At 42.0% G+C, this 13027-nt stretch overlaps 1 protein-coding gene across 1 annotated transcript in view; it reads left to right on the top strand.

The window, feature by feature from the left end:
* NCAPD3 (non-SMC condensin II complex subunit D3) overlaps positions 1 to 13027 on the top strand; it is a 67281-nt gene that overhangs the window by 11382 nt on the left and 42872 nt on the right. Inside the window, exons 7-15 of the mRNA XM_082273420.1 lie at positions 502 to 589; positions 2737 to 2870; positions 3657 to 3729; positions 5926 to 6051; positions 8534 to 8780; positions 9319 to 9399; positions 10610 to 10678; positions 10801 to 10884; positions 11350 to 11423. Coding sequence (XP_082129546.1) covers positions 502 to 589; positions 2737 to 2870; positions 3657 to 3729; positions 5926 to 6051; positions 8534 to 8780; positions 9319 to 9399; positions 10610 to 10678; positions 10801 to 10884; positions 11350 to 11423 — 976 coding nt within the window. The remainder of the gene's footprint in view (positions 1 to 501; positions 590 to 2736; positions 2871 to 3656; positions 3730 to 5925; positions 6052 to 8533; positions 8781 to 9318; positions 9400 to 10609; positions 10679 to 10800; positions 10885 to 11349; positions 11424 to 13027) is intronic.

Below are 13027 nucleotides of genomic sequence, written 5' to 3' on the forward strand. Positions count from 1 at the left end.
CCGGCAATGGCGGCAGCAGCACCTGACAGCCGATGAAAACATCGGCTGCTGTGCTGACAACGCTGGACTCCAGGGCAGGTAAGTGTCCTAATATTAAAAGTCAGCTGCTACAGTATGTGTAGCTGCTGACTTTTTATTTTTTTTTTGGGGGGGGGGGGGTGGAACTCCGCTTTAATAGTGTTGTATATAGTTCAGTAGCCGGATGTATGTGTAATCCTTACGCTGGAAGGCCAAGCCACAGCTCTGTCTGGCTGGAAAATCAACATAAGCTTACATTGCGCTTGTGTTTTCGTGCCGTGTTTTTTTTTTTTTTTTTTTTTTTTTTTTTAAATTGACCGAATACAGTTCCATTTTCATGATGGGTTCTCTTTTTAAATACACTTTTTGGAGAGGCATCACGTATGTTTTTAGATGTAGGCTTTGGTTTTGTTTTTGCATATTGTGTTGCATATTGAGTATAACACTGATGATTTCTTTTTTTTTTTTTTTCTCCCCTTGTAGCAGTCTCAACCGTTTGAAATATGTGCCGGAGTTGGCATATCATGGGCTGTGGTTGCTGTGTCAACCCAGCCATGGTGAAGGCAACCAGGTGCGTTACACACTTTTTTCCTTCAGTCCCTTTTTAAAATAGTAAATCTGGATAGGTGAGCTATTTTTATATTCTGCATACATGATTGAAAGAAGTACCACCATTTTTAATGGAATCCTCCCAGGAGACCTAGTGCATGGCGTACTTGATCCCGTTCTGATCTGTGGCCACATTGTGTATTAAACTGACAAATTTTTCTGTGTGTTTCCTGGCTGCAGCTCTATCCCAGGCAGAAGCCCAATTTGTGGAGGAAGGTCCACAAATTGGGCTTCTGCCTGGGATAGAGCTACAGCCAGGGGAGACACAGAAAAAGCTGTCTTTTAATACACAATGTGGCCACAGATCAGAATGGGATCAAGTACGCAATGCACTAGGTCCCCTGGAGGGTTCCATTAAAAATGGTGATACTGGGAAAGCTAGAGCACGACACTTTAGGCCATCCCCCACTATGTCTAGATTGATGATCTTTTAACCAAATCTACTCTTATTCATGCTGGATGTTGCTGGCTGTCTGGAGGAGCCCAGAACCAGGCACGTAGTGCAGACACTATACGGCTCAGTTTGCAGACAGCGGCAGCATCCATAGGCTGACTTTACTCGGTGCTGGCGGGGCCATGATAGATCTTTTACAGTCAGAGTAATAACTAGCAGATTGTGTTAATGCGACTGACAGTGCTCGTCATTCAAGGCAGTGGAATGGCAAAACACAAGCCCCCCAGCTCATACTCTGCCGTTAAATGATCGTTTGCTGCGTTGCTGATACTGCTCAGAGATTCAGTATAGACACAATAGCCACATCTATAGGCTGACTCCCTACTCAGTGTTGGCACGCGGTGATTGATCTCTCCCTAGTATCTTCAAATTCAGTAAAGACCTTAGCTGTTTTGAGGGTTTTTTTTTTCGGATACAGAAGTAGGATGAGGCAAATATTCAGAGTAGGGTTTTAGTGTAGGCTTTTGATATTATGTTGGGGAGGATAAGTGTTGAGAGCTCACTTTGGAGGTTAGGCTATGTATTAGGGAGGATATGGCACCAGTTAAATATTGTTGGTGAAGGGAGGGGATAAGGGTCCTGTCTTGGGATTTGGGTTTGCAAAGTTAAAGTGGTTCTCATTTCTTTAAAAATAAAGTCCTCTGCTACTAAATCTGTAGCTGCTGAATTTTACTAAACCCACTTACCTGTACAAGGATCCAGCTCCGTCCTCGCCTGAGCCGGTTTCTTCATTGGCCTTCGTTCCCTGGATCTGGCATGGTAACTGTGGGCAGCCGGCACCCACTACGCATGTGTGAGCTGGCCTTTGCGAATAGTTCCACAGCCTTCTGGGACATGTGACGTGTCCAAGAAGGTTGAATACCCCGCCCCCCCCCCTCCCCCCAAAAAAAGTGTCAAATATGGCAGAATGAGGGGGCGCTGAAAGAGCAGAACTCTCCCTTTTGGGGTGTCTTGATTAGGTGATAAAAAAAAAGATTTTGCTTGAATGGCGTGACTTTATGGGCAACGAAACATCCTAAAGTGATACAAATGTATAAAAAATATAGGTTTATTAATTTAACATAATAAAAAGCATTCTAAAAATGCAGACAATGAATCCATAAACGAACTACATCATGTTAAAAACAAACATGTATGGCTAGCATAGTACATTACGTGACATAAGGGACCAAGTTAGTGCCTGAATTCCAGGGAAGAACTGACGCGTTTCGGGCGTGGCCTTCTTCAGAGGTCAGCTGGAACTCCTTTCACTATAGTCACTATGCAATGGTGTACAGAGCCGTATATAAATGTTTCCACATTGGCTGCAATGCAGCACAAAAACGCCAACTGGATCAGGAGCAAGGAACAATCTTCATAAGGTGTATATGTATCTGGTTATTATGATGCAAAAATAGTTCCCAAATGGTTGGAGACCACCGTCGTCAAATGGATCCCGGAAGAGCCATGCTGGACGTAGAGGCACTCAGTGGTACTATTAACTCTGATAGGCAAAAAAAACTGAAATTGGGTTATTACAAAATTGTATATTTGATAGCATTGTTCTCTTTAAAACAGCTAGTTCTCATTGTTAGTAACAAGGCACTTGGATCAGTAATTGATGTAAATGCCAATTCCCTACATAATTCCTTATCTTTTTTTTCTCCTACTTGTAGACCCTTCGTCGGCTTTTCCAACGTCTGCTGAGTGTTATTGTGATGGTTAAAGGAGGGCCGGGTTCAAACCCTTCCTTACTCGCAATCAACGCTCCTGTAACCAGCGCACGGGACCATGCTGTTCAATTTGTCTGGTATGGATTACTGCTGATTAAGCTTTTAAAGAGTAACTCCACTTTTGCTGAGAATAAAAAACCATTGGGGTGATCAATGTACATTGCAAGGATACCACTTTAGGACCGGAGGATTTTCCTGCTTAACGTCCAGGCCACTTTTTTTTAACTTGGCACTGTGCGACTTTAACTGACAATTACGCGGTCATGCAACGCCGTACCCAAACGAAATGTACGTGCTTTTTTTCCCCCCACAAACAGAGCTTTCTTTTGGTGGTATTTGATCATTTTTTGCGATATTAATAAAAAAAAAGAGCGAAAAGATTGCGACAAAAATTGACATTTTCTACTTTGACAGTTAAAAAATATCCAATATATCCATTTTTTGTCATATATTTAGGCCAAAAAAATTCTCAATGAGCGTATTTTTAACCGCTTTAAGACCGCTACGCCCACATGTGAACGTAGCCTTAAAGGGGGCTGCCCTGTAAAGGGGCACTGTAATTAAAGGGGGGGGGGGGGTGTGAAGGAGAACTGAGGACACTGGCACAGCTGTAGACCGACTTTGTGAATATCAATCCTGACACTTACCTGATTAACTTATCACATGGACACAGACAGACAAACAGCTATTCCTTCAGAATAACAAAAGGTAGGAATCTGCAACAAAGTTTGTTAAAATCCCTGCAATGTACAGAGATCACCCAGGGGGGAATGTTATTGTTGTCTTTTTTTTTTCCCCCCTCAATAAAAGTGGACTTATTTTTTTTAACTCTTATTTCTTCTGCTATATATTTTCTTTTACAGTTTTCTTGTGAACAAGCTGAAGGAAATGGCTCTTCCGGTTCTACGGATTCTGTTACAACACATTTGTGCCAAGGTAACTCATGACTTTTTTTTTTACAGCTAAGCAGTGCAAAGGCCAATGTTAAAGTGTAAAGTGCAAGTAACCCACAGCAATGGAATTTTTATTTTTAGTAGATAAGAAAACAATGCTGTAAGTTACTGCAGTCTGCACAGTGCACTTGTTTTATCAAACAAGCTTGCCAGTGTTTTTCTAAACATGTTTCTAAGTCTCCATTCACACTACCGCGACTTGTCAGCCTGACAAGTCGCGGTCCATGCAGTGCTACAGGACCCGTTCTAATAGGAGTGACCCAAGTCGCTCCGACTTAGAAAAAGCTTCCTGTACTACTTCTGGGCGACCTCGGAGCGACCTGCATAGACTTCCATTATATGAAGTCCGTGCAAGTCGCGGTGCACGCGACTTCACAGGTAGCCCCCGAAGTCGTGCCGCTTCAGTGTGAATGCGGTCTTAACATGGTATTTGAAAAGAGAGTTAGCCAAGTGGTAACTAGTAGTCAGTCAGTTAGAGGTGTAAGAAACCCGTCACTTTGCACGTATTTGATCCTTTTTATAGCTTGCCTATTTTGGTTTTTATACTTTCAATCCCTGGGCTCCTCTGCCTATCCCAAAGTTCACACCAGTGTGACTTTGAAATCGCGCTACTTCAGCACAATTTCAAAGCCACAGATCAGTGTGATTTGGATCTCTGATTTCAATGTGACTTCATTTCCCCGAAGTCTATGCAATTGCAAAAAAGTAGCACAGGAACCTTTTTCAAAGTTGCTGCGATTTGAATGGTTCCATTGCTCGCATTGGGGTTCGACTTGTCATGCAATTTTGAATGGTCAAATTGCTTGAAAAGTTGCAACAGTGTGAACCAGGGCAAAAGGTGTTTAAAAAGTCTTACAGTTCACTTTTCTTATAAATATTCAACAACATGAGTAGAAAAGCCTGTCCCCTGCCAGCATGCTATACAGGACCCTGAGTAGGATGGAAGCGGTGGTCTCTACATTGGTTAAACACCACCTTCTGATTCAAATAGATTATTTTGAAATTGCTCCCTCAGTGGGGAGCTCAGCAGGGAGGGTCCAACCTCTACAGAGAAGAGATCACTGCTTCCACACAGAGAGCAAAGGTACAGTGCAGAACAGACTTTTCTAATCAGGATACATCGGGGTGTATATATATATATATATAAAAAAGCATCAACTGTGAGATTTTGGCTATCTTTTTATGTTGATGAGCCTGAGATGTAGATGCCAATTTAACATGAAAGTTCAATTGGGCTTTAAAGTTGATATTTACCACTTCCCGCAAACTGACACATACCTGTACATCGGCTTGTGGCTGTACCAGGGTGATGTCTGCAGGCAGCACCCCGGTAACATTTTTTGGAGCCGGCCATCAGCTTTCTAGTGATGACAACCGATGCTGCTCAGCACCCGCTTGGCCTTTATAAACCACCCCACCGCCTTCCGCATCTCTGCCCAGGTCTCCTGTCACCCCGGGAGACCCGAGCAACCAGCCTGCACGTCCACTGGCTGATATGAGTCCTGATCAATGCCGGATTCGGCTTTGATCGGGTTTCCGATCAAGTAACCCGGAAGTGACGTCACTTTCAGTTTACTCGGATGCTAACGATACGGATTTTAAAAAAACTGACCGTATTCAAAAATGCCTATTTCAGTGTTTTGAATACTTTGAAGTGCATTGGAGGGGTTTGGGTATTCAAATCAAACATGGGAGGTATCCCCGCAATTGTCAAAAATGAAAAATGTTTAAAGCGTCACCTATGGAGATTTTTTAAGTACCATAGTTTGTCGCCATTCCACGATTGTGCTCAATTTTAAACCGTAAGATGTTGGTTGTCTATTTACTCGGTGTGACATCATCTTTCACAAAATGAAAAAAATAATGGGCTTAACTTTTTACTGTTTAGTGGTTTTATTCAGTGAAGTGTTTTTTTTTTTTTTTTTTTAAATTGTGTTTGAAAGACCGCGTGATAAAAAAATATTTCAATGACCATTTTTTTTCTTCAGAGTCTTTGCTAAAAAGATATTGCTAATGTTTGGGGCTTCTAAGTAATTTTCTAGCAAAAAAATATTAATTTTAACTTGTAAACATGTGGTCCTTTTAAGTGGTTAAACTGCCTTTTGTAAATTACAGAATGTAATTAAATTTTTTGCTATCTCATCAATGCATCATTCTGTTTTAATCTTGCATTGAACAGTGTCCTGATAAGTCAGATTATCGCCTGTCTGCAGCGCAAACTCTGGTGAAACTACAAGATCAACTTCCCAACGCAGAATACGCATCATTTATAGACTGGCTGTATAAATACTCCAGAAACTCAAAGGTAACAGAAGAAAATACTCTTAAGTAGCAGAATTATTTTAATCTTTTCCTATATTTGGAAGCCAAGGGACTTGTGTGAAGAAAAGGGGGCACACAGGTAATGAATAACATATAAGCCCCGTACACACGTAGCGATTGTCGGCCGTAAATATTCGGCCACCGACCGATCGGCCGATTGTCGGCTTGTTAGTATGATGCTTCCGACAACCGACTGCGACTTTTCGGCCGAACAAAATCTGGTGTGCAGGCATTAAAATTTTTGTTGGCCAACACCAGAACGACCGATTGTTCGCCAGTCAGTACAGAATTTGGCCGGCAAACAGCAGATGAGCAAGACTGGGCATGCTCAGAAAAGAAAAAACGCACGGAAAGTTAACCATCACATGACATCACTTTTGCAGTCGGCTGTTGTTGGCCGACAAAATTCGTGTGCAGTCTTTAGCACTTTTCAACCGACAGGACAGCACTGGACAAAAGACAGCTGATCGTTCGGCTGACATTCGGTACGTGTGTACGAGGCTATAGTACAACTAAAGTCTTCTGCAGTACATTCTAAATGCCCAAATGCAGTTACTATGTCATGTAAAAAAAAAAAACACATGCCCCCCCCAGAACACTGCAGCTCAGAGTGAGGGAGGTACTATCACCCCCCACGTGTCTCTTGCGTTATGGGGGCACTCAAGCAGGCTAATTGTCCATTCAGACAGTGTGTGGCTCACCCCTGCTCTCTCCTCATTGGCTGCCTAGCTGTGATTGACAGCAGCAGAAGCCAATGGCTCCCGCCGCTGTGTGAGCCTATGGGAAAACAGAGACCTGGGAAAGCCACTGCTCTCATGCACATTGCTGGATTGAGACAGGACTCGGGTAAGGGGGTTAAGCTGCGGCCAGAAGGTTTTTTTTTTTTTTAACCCTAATGAATAGAATTTGTTAAGGTAAAAAAAAAAAACCTGCTTTTAGAACCACTGTGTTGCAGTACATATATTTTGTTTTAAAGGCCGGCCATAGTTCTACTTTAAAAAGTATGTTAGGTTTTTTTCTCTGGATTCTTTTTTTCTTGTCTAAATGTGATAAGGGATTCATTTTTAGCTTGACTTCTCTTGTACCTATCGAGACAGGACCTGAATTAATTTTACCTCTCTGAATGCTAATAACTTTCTATAGCTGGAGTTTAGTCTTCTTCCTTCATAAATGAACTTCTTTTCCATTTGTCCGACTTCACTTGAAGGATTCCATAGGTTTAGGCTCTTCGTTGGACGTGGAAGCCTGAAAAAAAGAGTTGGCCTTTTTTTTTACTTTAAAGTGTTTGTAAAGGATGTTTTTTTTTATTTATTTTTTAACCCTTACCTGCTCTGTGTAATGAAATTGCACAGAGCGGCCGTGAACCTCCTCTTCTCGGGTCCCCACCAGCACTGCTGACCCCACCTCTGTCCAGTGCCCCCGTGGGAAGCCGCTTCCTATTGGGGCTCTTGTGTGTGCTCGTTCCGAGCCCCGCTGCTGCATCCATTCACACAGACACCAGGACTTTTTACTTTCATGCAAAGAATGCATGGACATAACATATGTTTAGGTTTTAGAACCACTTTAAGACTTCTCAGGACATCTTCAATTATTCCTAAAAACATAAGTTGATGATAAGCACTACACCTAAAAGTCTGTGCCATCTTTAGTTAAAGATGCTGAGCTGATACTGACAATACTGTGTAAAACAGGATTGTAGTTCATTATGGTGAAACTAGGTTCCTTAAAGCGGAGTTCCGCCCAAAAGTGGAACTTCCGCTTTAAATACTGCTGACCCCCTGAAATGCCACATTTGGCCATCCAGCATCGCGCAGTACCTTGGCTACCTTGGAGATCATATGTATATCATGTTGTGTGTGTACATACACACCTGTTTTGTGAGTATATAATATATACTTTTTAATGTTTTTAGTGGTAATGCACTAGGTCGGTGCGCCCTTTCTTTTTGTTGTTGTTGTTGTTTTTTTTTTTTTTTTTTTTTGTTGCTCCTCCACTCTTACCAAGACAACGTCCAGAAATTAAGACAAAGCCTTTTTCACGAGGGCTTGAAGGTGACTCAGTGGTTATACATTCGCAAGGGCTATATATCTATGATGTCCAAATGATTCCAGGAGACCCCGTTTTATTATAAGTAATCATTTTTATTTCTTTTTGAAAATAAATATAGTGCAATTACTTTCCTCATGATGTATACTCCAAGAAGTTTGTACAACAAATTAACGGGGCTTCTCTTGCATGAATTACTGGTGTTATGGAAGCCCAGGTTGCTTGGAATAGCGGCCTTCAGCTCATCTGCATTATTTGGTTTAATGTCTCTCGTCTTCCTCTTTGACAATACCCCACATCCCTGATTATTTGGTATGCTGTCCATGTACTTTTTTATTGCAATAAACAGAGTTTGAAAAAAATAAAGATAATGTCGACTACTATATTAATTCAGTGTCTCCATTTTTGTGTCGTCTTAGATCTCATACAGAGTGTTTGCTCTTGATGCGGCAGTCGCTCTGCTGGAGCTGCCAGAGAGGGTCCCAGACTCTTCCTTCCCTCAAGAGGACCTAAAATTTCTCCAGCACAAGTTCTTGATCCAGGCCCTCATTTTCAGCCGCTGTTCGGACAAGGCCCCTACTGTTCGCAGCAAAGCCCTTTCTTGCCTGGCACAGTTTCTAGAGAAGAACGCGGTTTCCGAAGGGGTTCAAGAACTGCTGCAGGGCTGTAAGTGTGTGTGTGTGTGTGTGTGTGTGTGTGTATATGTATGAGGTCTTCCTATCCATTATTTATTTATATTGTGTATATGTGTGTGTGTGTGTGTATGTATGTGTGTGTGTGTGTGTGTGTATATATATATATATATATATATATATATATATATATATATATATATATATACACACACATATATTTTTATATATATATATATAATTTATAAAAATATGTGTGTGTGTGATATATATATATCCCTGATTTTGTGCCAGGGAAATGTTAGGCTTTGAGTTTTGCTGACAACTCTGTTGAAATGCGGGATTACATGGTTTGGTATGTCCCTCCTTGAAAATAGGGGGGACAGTATTCCCTTGGAATAGGGAAATGTTTGATAAGCTGTATCTGCGAGATGCGACATTTCTGGGCAATGAAAACTGTACTATAGATATTCTAGTGGTTGATACAGAGGGTGTTAAATGAAAGATATATGTAATGTTTTGTGATTTGTCAAACCATTGTTTTTTTATTTTAATTTTTTTTTTCTCTCCAGCCTCTAGTCATTCTCGAAAAACCAGAAGTGTCATGCGGACCTCGGACCTATCCGAAGCCAGTGCCCAGCAGGGAACTGATGGTGAGCTATTGGCGGTTTTTATCTAATATACTGCCTATACCTTTTCACAATTTAGTTATTGGCGTGTATTTTATAAAACAGGTGTTTGGCTGTTTAAAAACATAAGAATTAAATCAAACCGTGAAGGCAATTGATTCTATCTTTGAACATTTGTTCTTATGATTGATCAAACTGACTGCCTTCCTTCATCGGCCTCTGCTGGTTGGGTGTAGACTTTTCCATTCCACTTTTTCCAGTGTGGAGACCAATGTGGCCAATTGATATGTTCAAATGGTCACCTACCATCCAGAGACCAAGAAGGAATTCCCAATTGGTCATGTGCTGATGCAGGGAGCCACCGCAACCTGGTAAATTAGTGCATAAAGAAAAGAGGGTGAGGAGCCAAAGAACAGTTCCCCAAAAGTGGTTGCATAAAGGGATGCTCACAACTGCTATGTTCAAAAAATCAAAAACTTTATTGAAAAACAAGGCATATCATGATTAAAAACCCCTGAGATAGGGGGGGTAATGGTACACAAAATGGAATCAATTGCGATGAATAATATGTGACAACATTAAAACAATACAATGACAAACACACACATAGCTGGCCACACACCCACTTGGATTGATAGATACACTAATGCAGTGGCTTACAGTATTAAGCTCAATTCGAGCCCTGTAATACTGCTATAACCACTAAAAGTGTATCGGCATGCCACATGAACCCAGAGATTCAGAGAGTATCCAAACAAAGTAATCATGTACCAAAATAAATGTAGTATAGAATTCATCAAATTCATGAACCGTCACATAGGATATGTTGATGGCTAACAATAATATGTTTTCTCTGATCTGTGATGAAGTCTAATGATCAGCCAGAGAACTGCCTGTCAACTAAGATAATGTCCTAAATCGTAACTGGTAAGCAATCAGGGCTTTTCTCTCAATTATGGACAGCTGGAGTCCTTTCGGTCATGTGGATACACAGACTGCTGAATTCATTTTTGAATCCAAGGATGACATGGGGTGAGGGGTGGTAATCAAGCATTGGATGGAGTCAATATTTCTCCGGTCTCAAATTGATATGGAGAGTGACAGAAATGGCCTGACTGGGGTCAAAGGCATTTTTTCATGGTACCAACCATACTGATCATCCAGGGACATAGATAGGACTCTCAATGATGTGTGGAGTGTTAAAGGTAGACTTTTCCATGCCTTCTTTTTATAGGTAGTGGTCGGCAAATGTCTGGAACCAATGACCACTGGAGCCATGAGAGTCTTGTGAACGGTACAGAGGGTAAGACATTTTATTTTATTTTTTATTTTTTTTTTAAGAATTGTAATGTCTTTTAATTAACCAGTGTTTTTGACATATTTGGTAAACTTTTTAATGCTGATTTGCTAATCCATTCTTTCTAGCCTCCAGTCCTACCCGAAGTAAAACATGCGCTGTTATGCGAACCATTGAAGTATCCGAGACTAGTGACCAGCTAGGAGTTGATCGTAAGTTGCTAGATGTATTGCAAAAAAATAGACTGCTTCTGTCTGTTCACAATTAGCTATAGATTTGTATTTTGATATAGAAGGCTTAAACTGGCCATACGTGGTTGTTGTTTCCTTTTTAGCTTGCTAAAGGGAAAAAAACAAAACTGAACTGATTCCCCCATTCGCACACTTGAGGTGAATTCACAAATTCCCCCTGCTGTGTCATTGTATTCTAACAGTGGGACTCCACCCCAAGCAACCCGAATAAAACGATGCAGCTGATTGGTTTCATGCACTGATTGATGCAAATTAACCAAACCGGTTCATGAGAAGTCAATTGATCAAATTCTCATGTATGCGAATGGCAATACATCGAAATTTAGGCAGTTCCTGCTAAGCTGGCCAAATTTTCGACCCTGTTTGGCCAGCTTTGTGTGTTCACATGCTTCTGGTTTACAATATTTCTTTCTTTTTTTTTTACAGCAAGAGAGACCCTTGCAACTCTCAGGTCAAGAGCTGGTGATGAGAAGACGAATGTCAGGAAGTCTGCTCTCCAGGTGAATTGGAGACCTTGTTCCCCGTTCCCCATCTTTGCTGATATATGTATATCTTTGAAGCTGGGGTGTCCAACCTGCATGCCGTATGAGAGTTCAGCATGCGGCCCAGGAAGAACCCAATGCAGGAAGAGAAGCCACGGCGGCCAGCATGTATGTAGGGATGCAGGGGATGCCAGGTATATCCATTTGCATAGAAGGTGTAGCAGAACAGAGAAGGCAGAAATGAGCACAGCCAAAGGGTTGGAGGTGCCATTTATTATTTTTTTTTTTTTTTTTGTAACTGCACCAGCAACCGCTAAAGCAGAGATTCTACATAAAGCCAGGCAAGTAAATGGAACCTGGCTATACTGGGAGGGGGAGCATTCAAGTGACATTTACTTGCCTGGATCTATGAAGAACCTCTGCTTTAGCTGTTGCCGGTGCGGTTACAACAAATGGCACCTCGGGCCTCCCTTTGGCTGTGCTCCTTCCTGCCTTCTATATGCTGCCAAGCCTTTTATGCATATAGATCTACCTAGCAACCAAAACACACCGCTCTTTACAGATGCGCAGGAATTTTTTTTGCTGTTCCCACCCCTCATGTTTAGCATTGGTTTGGGACATCCCAACAGTTATGAAGATATGGAGCTGTGCCCGTCAATGAACGAAAGAGAAAATAGGTTTTTTGACTTAACGTAAAATACATTTCTCTAGCGCTCATCGACAGACGTAGTCCTCGGTGATACACCACCTTCGGGTTATGTTACCTCCGCAGGAGCAGGACTAGACAGGAAATTAAAAAGCTCTGGCCACACCCTAGGGGCAGTCCCAGAGGGTATATCCTCTCTCTCTCTGCCTCAGCAAATCAGTTATTTTCTGTCTAGTTAGGAGTAAGGACCTAGATACCTTGCTGGGATCTTAGGTCCTGGCAAGAATTTTTTTCTAAAAGGATTTTTAGACCGCTTTTTTTCTCCAGTGTTCCTGTGAGATCTTCAAGCAAGAAAGCTGAACTGGGCGACGGGCTGGATGTTGAGATCCGGTGGTCACCCCAGTTCAGCCTACGAGCGCGTGCAGGCCATAGCTCCGCGCTGGGTCGGCCGCGACAAAGTCCCATTAAAAGGACTGAACCCGCGAGTTAAACGTCTCGCTGAAACGCCAAAGACCATGAGTCACGGCGTCCGTATCGGTCGACAGCCCTCCCGCCCCGGTGGAGAGGGGTACTGTCAGGAGTTGGTGCCCAAACAGCCGTATAGTCGCAGGTTTAGCGGGAACCTGTGACTATCAGTGAATGATGATATCGGTTCACCCAGACTTGAGGACGGGTCTTTTCCCCTGGAGAGACGTAAAAGTCAATCCTCGGGTCAACCCTCAAAAGGAAGGTATATATGTACACCTACACATTCCCCTCAGCTATCAATTACTCTTTATATTGATTTTAATTGTCGGTTTTATATCGTGACCATATTGAGCATTTATCTAGATATATAGTGCAGCATATTCTTATACACGTGTTCATATTAACGGTTTTTGGACTCAGATTAACGTAGAGAAGGGCTCTGTCCATCCTATGTGCATATTGTGCATATGTGGTGCTGCGTGCATGTGTGTGTGCATATGGGCATGTG

The sequence above is a fragment of the Pelophylax lessonae genome (genome assembly GCF_965119305.1).
Source record: "Pelophylax lessonae genome assembly, chromosome: 12".
Taxonomy (NCBI): Eukaryota; Metazoa; Chordata; class Amphibia; order Anura; family Ranidae; genus Pelophylax; species Pelophylax lessonae.